A 15,646-nucleotide genomic window follows, 5' to 3' on the forward strand; every position below is an offset into this window, starting at 1 on the left:
TGCTGTGTCGCCCAGGCTGGAGTGCAGTGGCCGGATCTCAGCTCACTGCAAGCTCCGCCTCCCGGGTTTATGCCATTCTCCTGCCTCAGCCTCCTGAGTAGCTTGGGACTACAGGCGCCCGCCACTTCGCCCAGCTAGTTTTTTGTATTTTTTTTAGTAGAGATGGGGTTTCACCGTGTTAGCTAGGATGGTCTCGACCTCCTGACCTCGTGATCTGCCCGTCTCGGCCTCCCAAAGTGCTGGGATTACAGGCTTGAGCCACCGCGCCCGGCCAAGAAATGGTAGTTTTAAAACTGCCCAGGCTCCGGCATCACAGTTCCTCATCCTGTCTTGGATGCAGAGGGTTGTAAACCCCATATGCACCTTAAGGGGCTGCTCTTTGAAGCCATGGCCCAGCACGGTTTAGTGCTGCCTTAGCGTGCCAGGACAGAAGGAGGTAACAGTTGGTTCTTATAGCCAGGAGGATAGTACTTTTGGGTGAGAAGTCCTCACCTATTAATTTGTTTTCCAAAGGCCAAAGAAGCCCAGGATGACCTGGTGAAGACCAAGGAGGAGCTGCACCTGGTGATGACGGCACCCCCGCCCCCACCACCCCCCGTGTACGAGCCACTGAGCTACCATGTCCAGGAGAGCCTGCAGGATGAGGGCGCGGAGCCCACGGGCTACAGTGCAGAGCTGTCTAGTGAGGGCATCCGGGATGACCGCAATGAGGAGAAGCGTATCACTGAGGCAGAGAAGAACGAGCGTGTGCAGCGGCAGCTGCTGGTGAGGCCCAAGGGGCTGTGTGTCTCCAGGGGGCCTGCCTCGCTCTTGCAGCAGACAGGCTTGGGGAAGGCAGCGATGTAAGCCAGCCCCACCTAGCACCCCTCTTGCCCTTCCCATTTTCCTAGGGGAGGGGCTGGGCCATATGGGGAGGAAGGGACCTGACCAATGCTGCTTAATGTTGCAGACGCTGAGCAGCGAGCTGTCCCAGGCCCGAGATGAGAATAAGAGGACCCACAATGACATCATCCACAATGAGAACATGAGGCAAGGCCGGGACAAGTACAAGACCCTGCGGCAGATCCGGCAGGGCAACACCAAGCAGCGTATCGACGAGTTCGAGGCCCTGTAATGGCCAGGCCAGGACCGAGGGCAGAGGGGCGCTCACAGCGGGCGCTGCCGCCGGTACTGCCAGCCTCGCCACGCTTGTGTCTTTAGTGCTCCGAGTCTAGGAACTCCGAGAGCCCAGTTCCTTTAAAAAGCAGTTACCCAACAGAAACATTCTGGGCTGGGAACCAGGGAGGCGTCCTGGTTGGTTTTCCCCAGTTGTATCATAGTGCCAAGCAGGCCTGATTCTCGCGATTATTCTCAAATCACCTCCTGTGTTGTGCTGGGAGCAGGACTGATTAAATTACAGAAAATGCCTGTAAAGTCTGAGTAAGAAACTTCATGCTGGCCTGTGTGGTACAAGAGTCAGCATCGTTAAAGGAAACCGCGGCGTGGCTTCCATCTGTGCCATACTTGTTCTGTATTTGAAATGAGCTCAAATTGATTTTTGTTTTTAATTTCTATGAAGGATCCATCTTTGTATATTTACATGCTTTGAGGGGTGAAAATTTTTTTGGGAAATTGAGTCTGAAGCACTCTCGCACACACACACAATGATTCCCTCCTTCCGTCACTCCATGCAGCTGGCAGAGAGCACAGTGATCACCAGCGTGAGTGGTGTATGTAGGACACTTGGATACATTTTTTTTTAGTTTTTTTTAGGTTTTTTTTTTTTGCTTAACAGTTAGAATACATTGTTGTACTTATACACCTTATTAATGATCAGCTATATAGTATTTATATACAAGTGATAATACAGATTTGTAACATTAGTTTTAAAAAGGGAAAGTTTTGTTCTGTATATTTTGTTACCTTTTACAGAATAAAAGAATTACATATGAAAAACCCTCTAACCATGGCACTTGATGTGATGTGGCAGGAGGGCAGTGGTGAAGCTGGTTACCTGCCTGCTGCAGTCACATGTAAACAGGATTTTTACTGTTAGTGTTTTATGCATGTAATGGACTATGCACACTTTTAATTTTGTCAGATACACACATGCCACTATGACCTTTCAGACTCCAGCCGTGAAGAGACTGTTTGCTTGTGTTTGTTTGTAGTCTCTGCCATGGCCTTGGCAGGCTGCTGGAAGGCAGCTTGTGGAGGCCATTGGTTCTGCCCACTCATTCCTTCTTGTGCACTGCTTACTCCTTCGCAGCTAAAATGCCATGTGCAGGTGGATTCCATGCTGCAGACATGAAATAAAAGCTTTGCAAAGGCATGAAGCAGCATGGGTGTGTACTTGTGTGTGTGGGGTGGGAGGGCCACCGCCGACTCACCTGGGCTCTATTGCTGTCGTCTGGCTGGGTTTTGTGAGAGGCCATGGTGTCCCTGGGGGTACACTGGTAAGTCAGAGCTGACGAACCCAAGACATGGTGCTCCATGGGGCACCTAACCTCCTCTGGAAGACAGTTTCCACGGGAGAGGACAGCTCCAACACTCACCAGGCTCCTCTAAAATGCTGCTCACCGCCGGGCACGGTGGCTCATGCCTGTAATCCCAGTACTTTGGGAGGCTGAGGCAGGTGGTTCACAAGGTCAGGAGATGGAGACCATCCTGGCCAACATGGTGAAACACTGTCTCAACTAAAAATACAAAAATTAGGTGTGGTGGCGCGTGCCTGTAATCCCAGCTACTTGGGAGGCTGAGGCAAGAGATTTGCTAGGACCCGGGAGTCGGAGGTTGCAGCGAGCTGAGATTGTGCCACCGCACTTCAGCCTGGTGACAGGGAGACTCCATCTCAAAAAAATAAAATGCTGCTCACAACAAAGCTGTGACTTTTTTTTTTTTTTTTTTTTGAGACAGGGTCTTCCTTTGGCCCAGGCTGGAGCACAGTTGTGTAGTCAGGGCTTACTGCAGCCTCAGCCTCCTGTTCTCAATCCTCCTGCCTCAGCTTCCTGAGTAGCTGGGACTACAGGTGTGTACCACCACACCCAGATAATTTTTTGTTTTTTCCGTAGACAGGGTATCTATGTTGCCTGGACTGATCTCACACTCCTGAGCTCAAGCCATCCATTGCAGCCTCCCAAAGTTGCTGGGATTATAGGTGGGGAGCCACCAGGCCCACCAGCCGGCCTTTTACCATTTGATAAGCACTGGAGGATGCCGGTAACGTTTACTGAAATTGGCCATTTTCTACATCTCGGAGATAACATCCACCAGAGGCTTAGGTAACATACATTATTGTATTTAACTTAAATATACACAGATACCAGTAGGTGTTTAAGCCACGGGACAGGACTGCAGATGGAGACTGCTTAAGGTCCAAAGGGTCTCCAGCTGGGACCCTGCACCTGGTTTGTAGCCCCACTCTGCAGACGCACAGTGCTTCACACCCGCTGCAACCTGGAACCTTGAGGCCTTCACATCAGTGCAGGACAAGGGTCATGTCTGTCCATAGATTGGGGCTGGAAAGGACTTTTTGCCACTGGAGCTTCAATTGTGAACATGCATCCCCGCCACCAGCTGTGTCTCCCTCTGTAAGAGAGGATGACAACTTAGCCATGGTCAGGGAGGGCACCACTTCGTCCCCTCTCAGCTCTTTGAAAATGACCAGCCAGAAAAGTTTTTCACCTTAAGTCCACATTAAAAGGCCAACCACCACTACCCCCACCCCAACAAAGCTAGTGTGGAGACGGATTCACCCAGGCACTCTGCTCTGCGAGACTCTTAACAGCCCAGAGCTCTGTAGTTTGAAAGTGAGGCAAGGACTCTGGTTTGGTGGGCTGGGTCTTCACCAAGGGAGTGGATAGCTGGGTGGATAGCATGGCTAGCTGGGTGGGGCTGTCTCAGACTGGGGGCTGGGCTTGCCCAGGGGAAAGGATTCTTAGAGGAAGACAGTAAGCTTTGGACAAAATATCTTTGAAAAGTAATTGAGCAGTGAGGCTTTTTTCTCTTCAGTCACTGGTTCTCAGTTGGAAGTCTTTGGAGATGTGTGCAGGTGTTTTTGGTTGTCATGCCAGGGACACTGCTGGCAGCTAGAAGCAGTGCCAGGCACAGAACCTCACAGCAGAGGGCTGTCTACCCACCATGCTGGCGGCGCCCTGCCGAGTGGCTCTGGACAGCGTTGCTGTTTTGACCACTTTTGATGAAGTACTTTCTGAATTGCCATTTGTTTGCGTTAAGAAGATATTTTCCTTTAAGAAAATAATCCTTTTATGATTGACGCCAGAAACAAAAGCAAATACTGTACCTAGCCCGTTTGGAGGCCTATAATTTTTGTTTCTTTAGCAGATCTAAATCTGATTTAAATTGTCAAAATACTTGGCTGTATTATGGCTCAGCTGTAGAGTAAAAACTAGACTTAGGAATTTCCAATTAAGGCAGGCTAGGCAATTTCAAAACCAGTTAAGTCACTGCCCTGTTGCAAGCATTTTCTTTGCACAGTACCCATTAGGATAATCACAAAGGATAAGCGTTTGGGCTCAATATCTCAGACTTACTTGAACCAAGCCTGGCTCCCCCAAGCAAGCGGTCGTTCATTCCAAGGAGAGCCTGGTCCCAGACGGTTAACTCCAAGCTCGACTGCCTCAACTGAGCTGGGGTTACGCCACTGAAGACAAACGAGTGTTTCCACTGGGGACAAGCCTGCTTCTTCAGTACTGGCGACTTCAGTCTCAGTTTTTGTTGGTCTGGCAGAGTGAGACAGCTGAAGAAGGAACACAAACCCTGCAATCACTGCCATACACATGGCCTCCTCTCCCGAGGCCTGTGCATCAGTGCAGACCAGAAGCACTAAGAAAAGTGCCAAGTCCACAACATCCACACCCTCCACAGTGAAGCAGGGTGGGAACCACAGGATTCAGCACATTTCCCTTAGGGCTGAATTCTGCATCAGGTATGAAGGGCGAGTTGCATGCTACGGCCTCGTGGCCCTCATCTTATCTTCCCTCCTTGGGGTGCCTTGAATGCAAATACACACGTTATCTCCTTTTAACCCTGTTCTCAGGAAAATCAGCTTACAAAAGCTTGTCCAAGGCCATGCAGATAAGCAACAGGATTAGAACACAAGCTCAGTTCTCCTTTTTTTGAGATGGAGTTTTGCTCTGTGGCTCAGGCTGGCGTGAAGTGGTGCGATCTCAGCTCACCGCAACCTCCGCCCCCCAGATTCAAGGAAGTCTCCTGTCTCAGCCTCCTGAGCAGCTGGGATCATAAGTGCCCACCACCACACCCGGCTAATTCTTATATTTTAGTAGAGATGGGGTTTCATGTTGGCCAGGCTAGTTGCGAACTCCTGACCTCACATGATCCACCTGCCTCGGCCTCCCAAAGTGCTGGGATTACAGGCGCGAGCCACTGCGTCCAGCCTCAGTTCTATCTTGACCGTCATTCTTCCCTTATGTCACTGACAGGGAGTTTGCACTTCAATGTAATAATAAATGGCATTTGCCTTACTTTTAGAGGGCTGCCCTGTAGTGAATGAGAATGAAATGTGGACAGTCATGCATTTTACTGTTGGTCCAAGAGGAGATTTTAAGCTCAGGAAATATTTACTGAACACACTACTTTTTAATGCTTGATTTCAAAACTGGCTTGCTGATATCACAAGAACTGAGAAGATTAGGGTTTCCGGTACCCCAGTATGTACACATCCCATGAATTTTTGGCAATCAGGGTCTTTAATATGTGTTATGTTAGATTTTCACAGGAAAGCTAAAATAAGACGTAAGTGGCTTACATTTTTTGGTGTTCCCTGCAGGTTCTGGGCCAGGTTGTGATGTATACTACATCATCAATAAATATTTGATTACATCGAATACCTACCCCTTAACAAATGAGTTCAAGGTGCCATCTGGCCGCACAGGTAAATTCTTGGCTCCCAGCACTACCAAACAAAGTTGGCCATTAAGTGACGACTCATCTGTCCCTGGAAGGAAAGCCAGTATTCACTGTCAAAGCCATGTCTCCTGACACGTTAGTATGCAGTACCACCACCCCAAAACTGATAGCTTAGCAAGAGAATCTGCCACAGCCCTCAGACCCCAAGAGGGCAGGTGGGAGTGGTGCAGTGGGCTCCGCTGGCCCTGCCCACAGGCTGTGGCACTGCCCACACCGTGCCGTTCTGTGGTCAGGTGGAGGACAGGATGGAGGGATCACTAAGATCCTAGCAAAGAGTAAAGAGGAACACAAGGAGAGGGAAGACGCTGAAGTTTGAGTCTTAGTTGTAGCCAGCAGTTTGGGGGTAAGTGAGAGGCCCGAGACCCTGTCTAGGAGGTTGGGATGGCCATGGGGCACTTGCTGCTGGTCTGCTGGTGACTTTGGGTAACAGAATTCCCTCTTCTAGCCAAATAGGAAGTCACTGAAACAACAGAAATGTGCATTCTTGGCCGGGTGTGGTGGCTCACGCCTGTAATCCCAGCACTTTGGGAGGCCAAGGCAGGCAGATCACGAGGTCAGGAGATCAAGACCATCCTGGCTAACATGGTGAAACCCCATCTCTACTAAACATACAAAAATTAGCCAGGTGTGGTGGCGGGCACCTGTAGTCCCAGCTACTCAGGAGGCTGAGGCAGAAGAATGGCGTGAACCAGGGAGGTGGAGCTTGCAGTGAGCCGAGATGGGCCACTGCACTCCAGCCTAGGCTACAGAGCAAGACTCTGTCTCAAAGAAAAAAAAAAAAAAAGTGCATTCTCCCTATCCTCCTTCCCCACCCTCCTGCTTTCCACACACCCCACATTACTGAAGGAGTAAAATCTCCACAGGGTCCCTGAGGACCCACCTTCCTGACCTACTTCATTTGCTGGGCAGCAGCTACCCACGTGCCTGGCGGCAGGGATTTATCTCATCTGAGCCCTGCAGGTACCAGCGCCTCGAGATGTGCTTTTGGCTCCACGTTGTCATGGAGCCTCTATTCTTCAGGAGGGTCCACGGTTCCCCCCAGAGACCATCCAATCTGCCCCTGGGAGGAAAGCCCAGGGCATTATCCTTAGAGGAGCGCAGAGAGGGCATCGGAGGCCTTGTCTGCTTCTAGTCACCCGTTTCCCCCCAGGCTATGGGCTCCAGAGAACCTCTTCCCAGCTCGCTGCATCACTCAGAAAAGAGCTGCTGGAGCTGGGCACGGGGGCCGTAGAAAGGAAATGCTAGAAAACTTTCACCCCACCTCTCAGTCTGCCTGCCGCACCAGCCTCTGCGGACAATGACACAGACAATGTCCAGGGGGCTGGAGGCCACCGACCTTGAGCCTCTTGGAGTTTTCTGGGCCCTGAAGGGAGGAGCAGCTTAGCTCGGACTGTGAGCTCTCCGTGGCTCTGAGGAACGCTGTCTTCGTATTTCTCTGCCTGGAGAAGAAAGGCACAGCTTAGGCACAGTACTCCCCAAGTCCCGAGAACCTTCCGGGCTCCTCTGGTTGTCTCAGCTCTGTCCACAGATGCTTTCCCCTGGCCCCTGCAAGGCCCTGGGGGGAGCAGGTGTGTGTGTGGCAGGACTGGTCTTCTTTCCATCTATGGTTTCACACCCACCCTCCCCAACCCTAGCGTGGGGGGGAACAGCTCGGCCACCCCAGCGAACCACAGCCAGATGAGCTTAAGGAAGCAGAGTGACTCGAGGGCATTGCACACTCCCTAAGACATTTCTACGAAAACCCAGACGCAGCCTAAGTTTGAAAAGCAGAAATGAACTCAAGCCTCCACCCCATCCACCCCACCCAGGTCAGTAGAGATTCGCGCTGACCTCCAATGCCAAGGACTGGCACAGATGCTGGGGACAGCATGGGGCGTAGACTCTGCCCAGAGCCAAAGGGGGTGGCCCCCCCAGGGTGTGGTAAGTCTGAGGACATGTCCCTGCCCACCGAGGCGCTTCTGTCATGAGTGGTTTTGCCAGAAAGTGAGTGAAGAGAGGGCCGGGAGAAGGGATGATCCTGAAATCCACACCATCTTTCTCCCAGTGGGGTGGGAGGAGAGTATTGGGAAGAGACTAGAGCAGGGATATCCAGTCTTCCGGCTTCCCTGGGCCACACTGGAAGAACTGTCTTGGGTCACACATAAAATACACTAACCTAACAACAGCTGATGAGCTTAAAATCACGAAAAAGTCTTATGTTTCAAGAAAGTTTATGAATTTGTGTTGGGTTGCACCCAATGCCATCCTAGGGCCAGGCATGATGACTCATGCCTGTAATCCCAGCACTTTGGGAGGCCGAGGTGGATCACCTGAGGTCAGGAGTTCGAGACCAGCCTGGCCAACATGGTGAAACCCCGTGTCTACTAAAAATACAAAAAAACTAGCTAGGCGTGGTGGCGGCGCCTATAATCCCAAGTACTGGGGAGGCTGAGACAGAGAATTGCTTGAACCTGGGGAACAGAGGTTGCAGTAAGCTGAGATCATGCTGCTTCACTCCAGCCTGGGTGACAGAGCAAAACTCTGTCTCAAAACAAACAACAAAAACCAAAAAACAGAGCCGTCCTGGGCTGCAGGTTGGACAAGTTTAGTCTCGACACATCCGGTCCACCATGGCTTCTGCCAGCACTGAGAAGCAGCCCTCTCAGTTACCCTCAGAGGCCTCAAGACTCCTGGGAGCCCACATGGGCAAGCCCCTGTCTTCCTGGCCCTCGGGTACCAAACGAGATATGGCTGTCTCCAGCTTCAGCAGTCAGAAACCGAGTCAGAATGGAGCCCAGGGGCAGGCCTGTAGGCGGACTCCCCACCCCACTGGCTTTAGGAGGGATGCCTTTCAGCTCCATGCCATCTGCTCCTCACCCACTTGCCAGAGCAGGCTCAGTCTGATGAGGCCTGGTGGCCACCTGTCCTATTCCAGGCCCTGTGCTTGTTCCAGGCCTTGTCTTCAAGCTGATGACAGAGGTGTGGGGGAGAGAGGGTGCACGGGGGATTCAGCCTCTGACAGAAGGGAGTCTAAGCTGGAAACAAGGTGTCCTGGAGGAGCCGATGCTCTTCTGAGAGATGACAGAGTGGGGATGAGAAGAAGGCATGGAAGCCAGATGCTTCACCCACCCACAGCATGGCTGGGGCAGGAGCAAAGGGACACCGAGGCTGAAGATCAGGCCCAGAGACGGCAAGCATCCTGAGCTCCGGGTCCTGGAAGGGAGGCCAATTCTGGTAGGGGTAATCAGGATAGGCTTCCTAGAGGAGGTAGGCTTTGGGTTGTCTTGGGCTGACCTTGGATAGGGGATGCATTCCAGGTGGGCACTGGGAAGGGGAGGTCTAAGCCCAGACTCTAGCTTGGGGGAGACAGCACAGGCAGTGGGAGTGTGGGCATTGCCTGGAGGAGCAGGGAGGGGGCAGGCGGCTCACCAGGAGGCCTCAACTGAAACCTGAGAAGCTTCCCGGCACAGACACTGCAAATCCCAGCTGTGCTGGCTCCAGAGAGGAAAAGAAGCCAGATGGCCCCCGTGTCCTATGTCCAGGTTGGAGCAGAAGGCTGGGCCTGCTGTGGGCCCTTGGCTGAGGGGAGTAGTCCATCCAGCTGGTTTGTTTTTGTTTTTGTTTTGTTTTGAGATGGAGTCTCGCTCTGTCGCCAGGCTGAAATGCAACAGCGTCATCTTGGCCTCTGCCTCCCGGGTTCAAGCCATTCTCCTGTCTCAGCCTCCCGAGTAGCTGGGATTACAGGCACACACCACCACAGCCAGCTAATTTTTGTATTTTTAGTAGAGATGGGGTTTCACTGTGTTAGCCAGGATGGTCTCAATCTCCTGACCTCATGATCTGCCTGCCTCGGCCTCCCAAAGTGCTGGGATTACAGCACTTTGCTGATAGCCACCATGCTCGGCCTCCCAGCTGGGGTTTTTAAAGAGATGGTAGAAGCCCATGTTTTTCATCCCTCATGGTCTCACATGAACTCTCTCCCAGTCTGGGATCTGGACACAGAAAAGTACAAAGCAGAGTTTCCAAGAAATGCTAACCTCTCTCCCAGACCTCTCCTCCTACCTGCACAGCCCGGGGGACATGGATCCTAAATTGAGTCTAGTCAACTCCTCTGACCCGCCCACCTGCCCATTTGCTATCTATCTCCTGCTGTACAATTCCAAACCAGGAGCTGGAGCTCCACAACCCAGCCAGGGTGGCCTCTGCCTTCCTCATAGCATTGGGTCCAGTCATCTGTCACCTATTATTGTTCTAAGAGTACCTGGGGTTCAAAGGTTAGAAACAACGTACTGTAGCCCCCAGGGGGACCGCATAGCTGTGGGTGGTGCCTGCAGGGAAGGGCATGGCCAGCTTCCAGCAGGTCAGCCACCAGCAAGGTGAGGCCTCTGCCAGGGGAAGCCATAGGACCTGATCCAGTCGGGTCTGTGTGTGATGCAGAGGCGGGGCTGTTGGGGTACTTGAACAGAGCTGAAACAGTTAAAACAATCCCTCCGTCCACCCCACCCAGGAGAAAGTAACTATTTGAAAGTCACAGCGCCAGGCCAGCAAGCACACACTGTCTTGGGTCCAAGTCTTTCCAGGTATGTTTTCTCCTCTGGGATCTCTCTGAAAAGTGATTTATTTATCACAGTGGGGATGGAGGGCACTCAGTCCAAAACCAGACATCACCTTGGCCCGGAGCGGATGCCAGCAGAAGGACTGTGTTGTGCTGTCTTCAAAGTCCCACGCAGCCAGAGGAATGATCACTTCTCCAAGAAACACTCTCCGGGCCAGCGTGCCCAGATGCCACACCGAGACCTGCAGCTGCCGGGTCACCAGCTGGGCAGGGGCCACCTGATACTGCAGAGGCAGAGCAGAGATGGTCAGGTGGGCTCCTGGGGCCCGCACTCCTAGGATCTCCGACCCCACCTCCCAGGGCCCCACTTCCCGGGGCCTGGCGCAGGCCTCCCTCCCACAGGCTGAGTCCAAGATGCGGATGCAGCCAGGGACCTGATGTGGTTAGGGGGGCTCAAGGTGCTTACAGCCAGGTTGGGGCGGGGGGTCCTCTCTCTGCTCAAGAACCCCTCCCGCTACTCCCCAGGTGCCCAGTGCTCTGCCTGGGGACAGGCTAGGGTAGCCCTGGCAGCCACTGAGCCCCTCCAACCCCCAATTCTCAGAACAAGACAAGGATGAAAGTCCTTGCCCAGCCCACGCCTACTAGAAATCAAGCCAAAGTCTATGCTCACACAGGATTTGAACTTGCATCTGAACACTGCACCCAGCCAGGCTTAGCCAAAAATACTGAAAACAGGCCCAAAAATACTAAAAAAAAAATTTTTTTTTGGAGACAGGGTCTCACTATGTCACCCAGGCTGAAGTGCAGTGGTCCTATCTCAGCTCACTGCAACCTCTGCCTCCTGGGTTCAAGTGATTCTCATGCCTCAGCCTCCCGAGTAGCTGGGACTACAGGCGCTCACCACCATGCCTGGCTCATTTTTTTGTATTTTTAGTAGAGACAGGCTTTCACCATGTTGGCCAGGCTGGTCTCGAACTCCTGACCTCAAATGATCTACCCACCTCGGCCTCCCAAAGTGCTGGGATTACAGGTGTGAGCCACCGTGCCCGGCCTGTATTTTTTTTTTTTTAAGCCAACCATGAACTCTCCCTCCTCCATTCCCCCCCAATACCACGTATTTGCCCTGGAGGGACAGTGCCTGTGTCCAGGCATGCAGGGCCTGTGCTGGCTTGGCAGAGGCCTACACGATGTTCCTACTGTCCGCACAGGAGGTTCCCAACACACCCAAGAGTGACGAGAGAACCCCTTCCCCAGCCAAGCATGGGTTCTGCCCCATAGAGACTGGAGGCCAAAGGCCCCTGCGTGACACACAGTCCTCCCAAGGTATGGCTGACTCCACCTCAGCCTCTGAGGGCCTCACTTTAAGCTTATTAGTTGGATTTTCTCAATCATGAACAAAACCTACAAGTTATTGAACACAACCTACAAGTTATTGAACACTTATTTATTTCATACCAGGCTTTTTAGATGCATTGATCTTTTATCTTTCACATACACCCCACGAGGTCAGTATTATTCAGACCATTTCACAGGTGAAAAAAAAGAAGCTTGGAAATTCAGCGACCCTCCCTTGGTCTGGCAGCCAACACTGCAGGCCCGAGTCACGTGCACTGACTGTGTCCAGGCCCAAGTCTCACTGCTGACCTCTGTGGCCCATGCTGCCCACACTCTGGTGCTTGTTTGGGGTTTGAATGGTGACTCCTCGTGAAATGGCTGTTGCTGTGAGGCTGGACACTTGCACCCACTTGCAGCAGCTGTGCGGTTTGTTTACTTTGGGGTTCATCTCCTCATGCCCACCTTCACCCATCTTTCCAATCGAGGGATGAGATGGAATAAAACAGGAACTGAGACGCAGTAACTTCTCTCTCCTTCAGCCTCTGCAAACAGAGGGGAGGCACAGCAGGGCCGTCCCCTGCTCCTATGGACAGCTGGGCTGCCCATAGGCTCTGTCCACACTTCTGACGTCCACAGGCCAGGCACACATGGCTTGGCTGGCCAGGTTAGTTTCCTCGCTTCATTCCTCCCTTTCTTCCCCGCTGGGATGGCTTGTGGCCACAGAGATGCGAATTTCTTGGGTCACATTACTTTTTCTCCTGCCTTTGGATAACTTTGAGCCAGTTTTCCCTCCAGTCCATGGGTCCATATCTTTTCTGGGGGGACAGGATCTCATTCTGTCACCTAGACTGGAGTGCAGCGGTGCAATCTCAGCTCACTGCAGCCTCCACCTCCCAGGCTCAAGCAATCCTTCTACCTCAGCTTCCCAGGTAGTTGGGGCTACAGGTAGGTGTCACCATGCCTGGCTAATCTTAATTTCTTGTAGAGATGGGGGTCTCTCTACATTGCCCAGGCTGGTCTCAAACTCCTGGGCTCAAGCCATCCACCCATCTCAGCCTCCCAAAGTTCTGGGATTACAAGCGTGAGAAGCGTGAGCCCCCACACCCAGCCCATGGATCCATTTCCGACTCTGCCCCACATTCAATCTGTCTATAAACTCTGGAGTGACGTGACTATTCCCTATATTCCAGTTACATTCCTTATCAGTTAATCCAGGCAGCTGGCCAGCGGGCTGGCTGCATCTGCTGCCCTCTGAGAAATGAAGTGGTTACTGGAACACTACGCCACTTAGCAGGGTCAGGCTCGGGCCCCAGGCAGCTCTCTCATCTCCAGCTGTGTGTGGGCGACGCTCAGGCCACTTCTCCTGTGTCCTTACCCATTGCTCGCCCCTTTCTGTCAATAGGACTACTCCCTGCTGCATTTAGAATCTGCCTTTTCAAACCAGATGTATTTTCCATTGCCCTGTTAGGTCCACAAGGCTTGCTCCAGGTTCAGCAGGGAATGAGGTGTAAGGATCATTCGAGAGCAGGGCTGGGCAATGACCAATGTCACCCCGTGAGATCACTTCATCTTCTCCAGGCCCCCAAGACAGTGGTCTCAAATGGGGTATAAGTCTCCCTGGGTCCAGAAAGGCTTGCCAAGAAGTACTCTGCTCAGAAAACTTTGAGGATCAATTTCTAGATCCTCGCATTGGATGTGCACTTCTCTCAAAACTGGCTGGAGACAGTTCTCACAGCCTCATCCACCTGAATCGTACCCTGATGGCTCACCCCAGGTCGCACAAAGCTCCTGGGTGCAGCACAAAGGGGTGACTGTGATTGAAACTACTGCCTTCTGTGAGACTTTCAATGATGGATCAGCCTCCCTGGCTTCCCATCCTTCGCATCTTATGCATATTTCTATTAAGGATGAGGCTGGCCAGTGTTAGGATGTTCTGCATTTAGGATCAATTAGAGATGCTGATTATTTTAATTATAACTGGAAAGTTTCCCAGGATTATGAAATATTCACAATACACTAGATAAGACCCATGGCTAAAAATTTTAAGTGATATCTTTGAGATTCTGTGCACATTTTAAGGTAGGTAACCTTTTAAATCCAATTATATAACCAATTTTTTTTTTTTTTTTTTTTTTTTTTTTTTTGAGACAGAGTGTCACTCAATCACCCAGGCTGGAGTGCAGTGGCGCCATCTCTGCTCACTGCAAGCTCTGCCTCCCAGGTTCACACCATTCTCCTGCCTCAGCCTCCCGAGTAGCTGGGACTACAGGCGCCCGCCACCACGCCCAGCTAATTTTTTTGTATTTTTAGTAGAGATGGGGTTTCACCGTGTTAGCCAGGATGGTCTCAATCTCCTGACCTCATGATCCACCCGCCTCAGCCTCCCAAAGTGCTGGGATTACAGGTGTGAGCCACCGCGCCCAGCCTTATAACTATTTATCTAAAATAAAGACAATATGAAATATTTATCTCATTTCATAAAGCTGTTTAACACAAAATACCTTAAACGTCCTATGAGTAACTTTGGATCTCTAATTAAAATGTGTGAGGGAACACACAGTTTTTCACAATTCTTCTAGCAGGTGCATGAGCAGAACCGTCCAAAGACGTTCTCCAGCGACTTGCTGCTGCGTGGTGCCTGGTCCCAGTACAGGGAGAAAGGCCCTGCCCACACCTGCTGAATCAGAATCTGCTTTTTTTTTTTAAATTAATTAATTTATTTTTTTGAGACAGAGTATCACTCTGTCACCAGGGCTGGACTGCAGTGGTGCGACCTCGACTCACTGCAACCTCTGCTTCCTGGGTTCAAGCGATTCCCCTGCCTCAGCCTCCTGAGTAGCTGGGATTACAGGTGCCCACCACTACACCTTGCTAATTTTTTGTGTTTTTAGTAGAGACAGGGTTTCACCATCTTGGCCAGGCTGGTCTCAAACTCCTGACTCGTGATTCGCCCACCGTGGCCTCCCAAGGTGCTGGGATTACAGGTGTGGGCCATCGTAACCAGCCCAGAATCTGCATTTTAAAAAAAATCCCCAGGGTCCAAGTACAGCTGCATCTTAGAAAATAAATTTAGGCCAGGCGTGGTGACTCAAGCCTGTAATCCTAGCACTTTGGGAGGCCAGGGTGGGCAGATCACCTGAGGTCAGGAGTTCAAGACCAGCCTGGTCAACATGGTGAAACCCCATCTCTACTAAAAACACAAAAAAATTTGCCAGCCGTGGTGATGGGCACCTTTAATCCCAGCTACTCAGGAGGCTGAGGCAGGAGAATCTCTTGAATCCAGGAGGTGGAGGTTGCAGTGAACCGAGATCACACCACTGCATTCCAGCCTAAACGACCAAGAGTGAAACTCTTGTCTCAAAAAAAAAAAGAAAAAATTTTTAAAAAATGTAAATCCCCACAGGATTTTATGCACATAAATTTTGAGAACCGCCAGTCCTTTGTGGCTTTGAGCTGTATTTCTAAGCAGTCTCTAGGTCTCAGTTTCCCCATGGGTAAATGAGGATTCTAATACTTACACCAGGCTGTATATAAAGCACTTGGTCACAGTAGGGACCCGGGAAACAAGGGCTATTATTATTTAATGAACTCAGGGCTCCGTGCCAGGTGCCCAGATGGCCCCTGGCTGGCAGCTCACAGGCACCCCTACTTGCCAAGAAAGGCAAACAAAGCCCTCTCCTGTCACAGGCATGAGACGAGGGGACGTCTGGCTGCCCAGCCCGGGCGGGGTAGCCTCCACAGGTCTGGGCTACCCCCCCTTGCCCTGCACCGAGATGGGGGCCACCACAGCCAGCTCTCCTAGATACCAGACCTCAGCTGCAGCCTTCCACCCGAAACCAGAGCGCGTGG

The 15,646-nt window shown here is 51.7% G+C and overlaps 2 protein-coding genes across 14 annotated transcripts in view; one reads left to right on the forward strand and one right to left on the reverse strand.

Moving 5' to 3' along the window:
* Positions 1-2,319, forward strand: part of EZR (ezrin) — a 58,616-nt gene extending 56,297 nt beyond the window's left edge. For 2 of the 3 annotated variants that reach the window (XM_033234921.1, XM_033234922.1), the window contains exons 13-14: positions 514-765; positions 950-1,943. In XM_033234921.1, the coding sequence (XP_033090812.1) occupies positions 514-765; positions 950-1,114 (417 nt within the window). In that variant the 3' untranslated portion in view covers positions 1,115-1,943. Of the gene's footprint in view, positions 1-513; positions 766-949 lie in introns of all 3 variants that reach the window. The other variant, XM_033234923.1, reaches the window with a different exon arrangement.
* SYTL3 (synaptotagmin like 3) overlaps positions 1-15,646 on the reverse strand; it is a 141,530-nt gene that overhangs the window by 11,001 nt on the left and 114,883 nt on the right. For 10 of the 11 annotated variants that reach the window (XM_033234911.1, XM_033234915.1, XM_033234910.1 and 7 more), the window contains 5 exons: positions 10,576-10,746; positions 7,265-7,367; positions 5,854-5,956; positions 4,533-4,738; positions 3,194-3,567 (listed from right to left, as the gene is read on the reverse strand). In XM_033234911.1, coding sequence (XP_033090802.1) covers positions 3,458-3,567; positions 4,533-4,738; positions 5,854-5,956; positions 7,265-7,367; positions 10,576-10,746 — 693 coding nt within the window. In that variant the 3' untranslated portion in view covers positions 3,194-3,457. Of the gene's footprint in view, positions 1-3,193; positions 3,568-4,532; positions 4,739-5,853; positions 5,957-7,264; positions 7,368-10,575; positions 10,747-15,646 lie in introns of those variants that run through there. The other variant, XM_033234916.1, reaches the window with a different exon arrangement.

The sequence above is a fragment of the Trachypithecus francoisi genome, unplaced genomic scaffold, assembly GCF_009764315.1.
Source record: "Trachypithecus francoisi isolate TF-2019V2 unplaced genomic scaffold, Tfra_2.0 Lachesis_group15, whole genome shotgun sequence".
NCBI lineage: Eukaryota > Metazoa > Chordata > Mammalia > Primates > Cercopithecidae > Trachypithecus > Trachypithecus francoisi.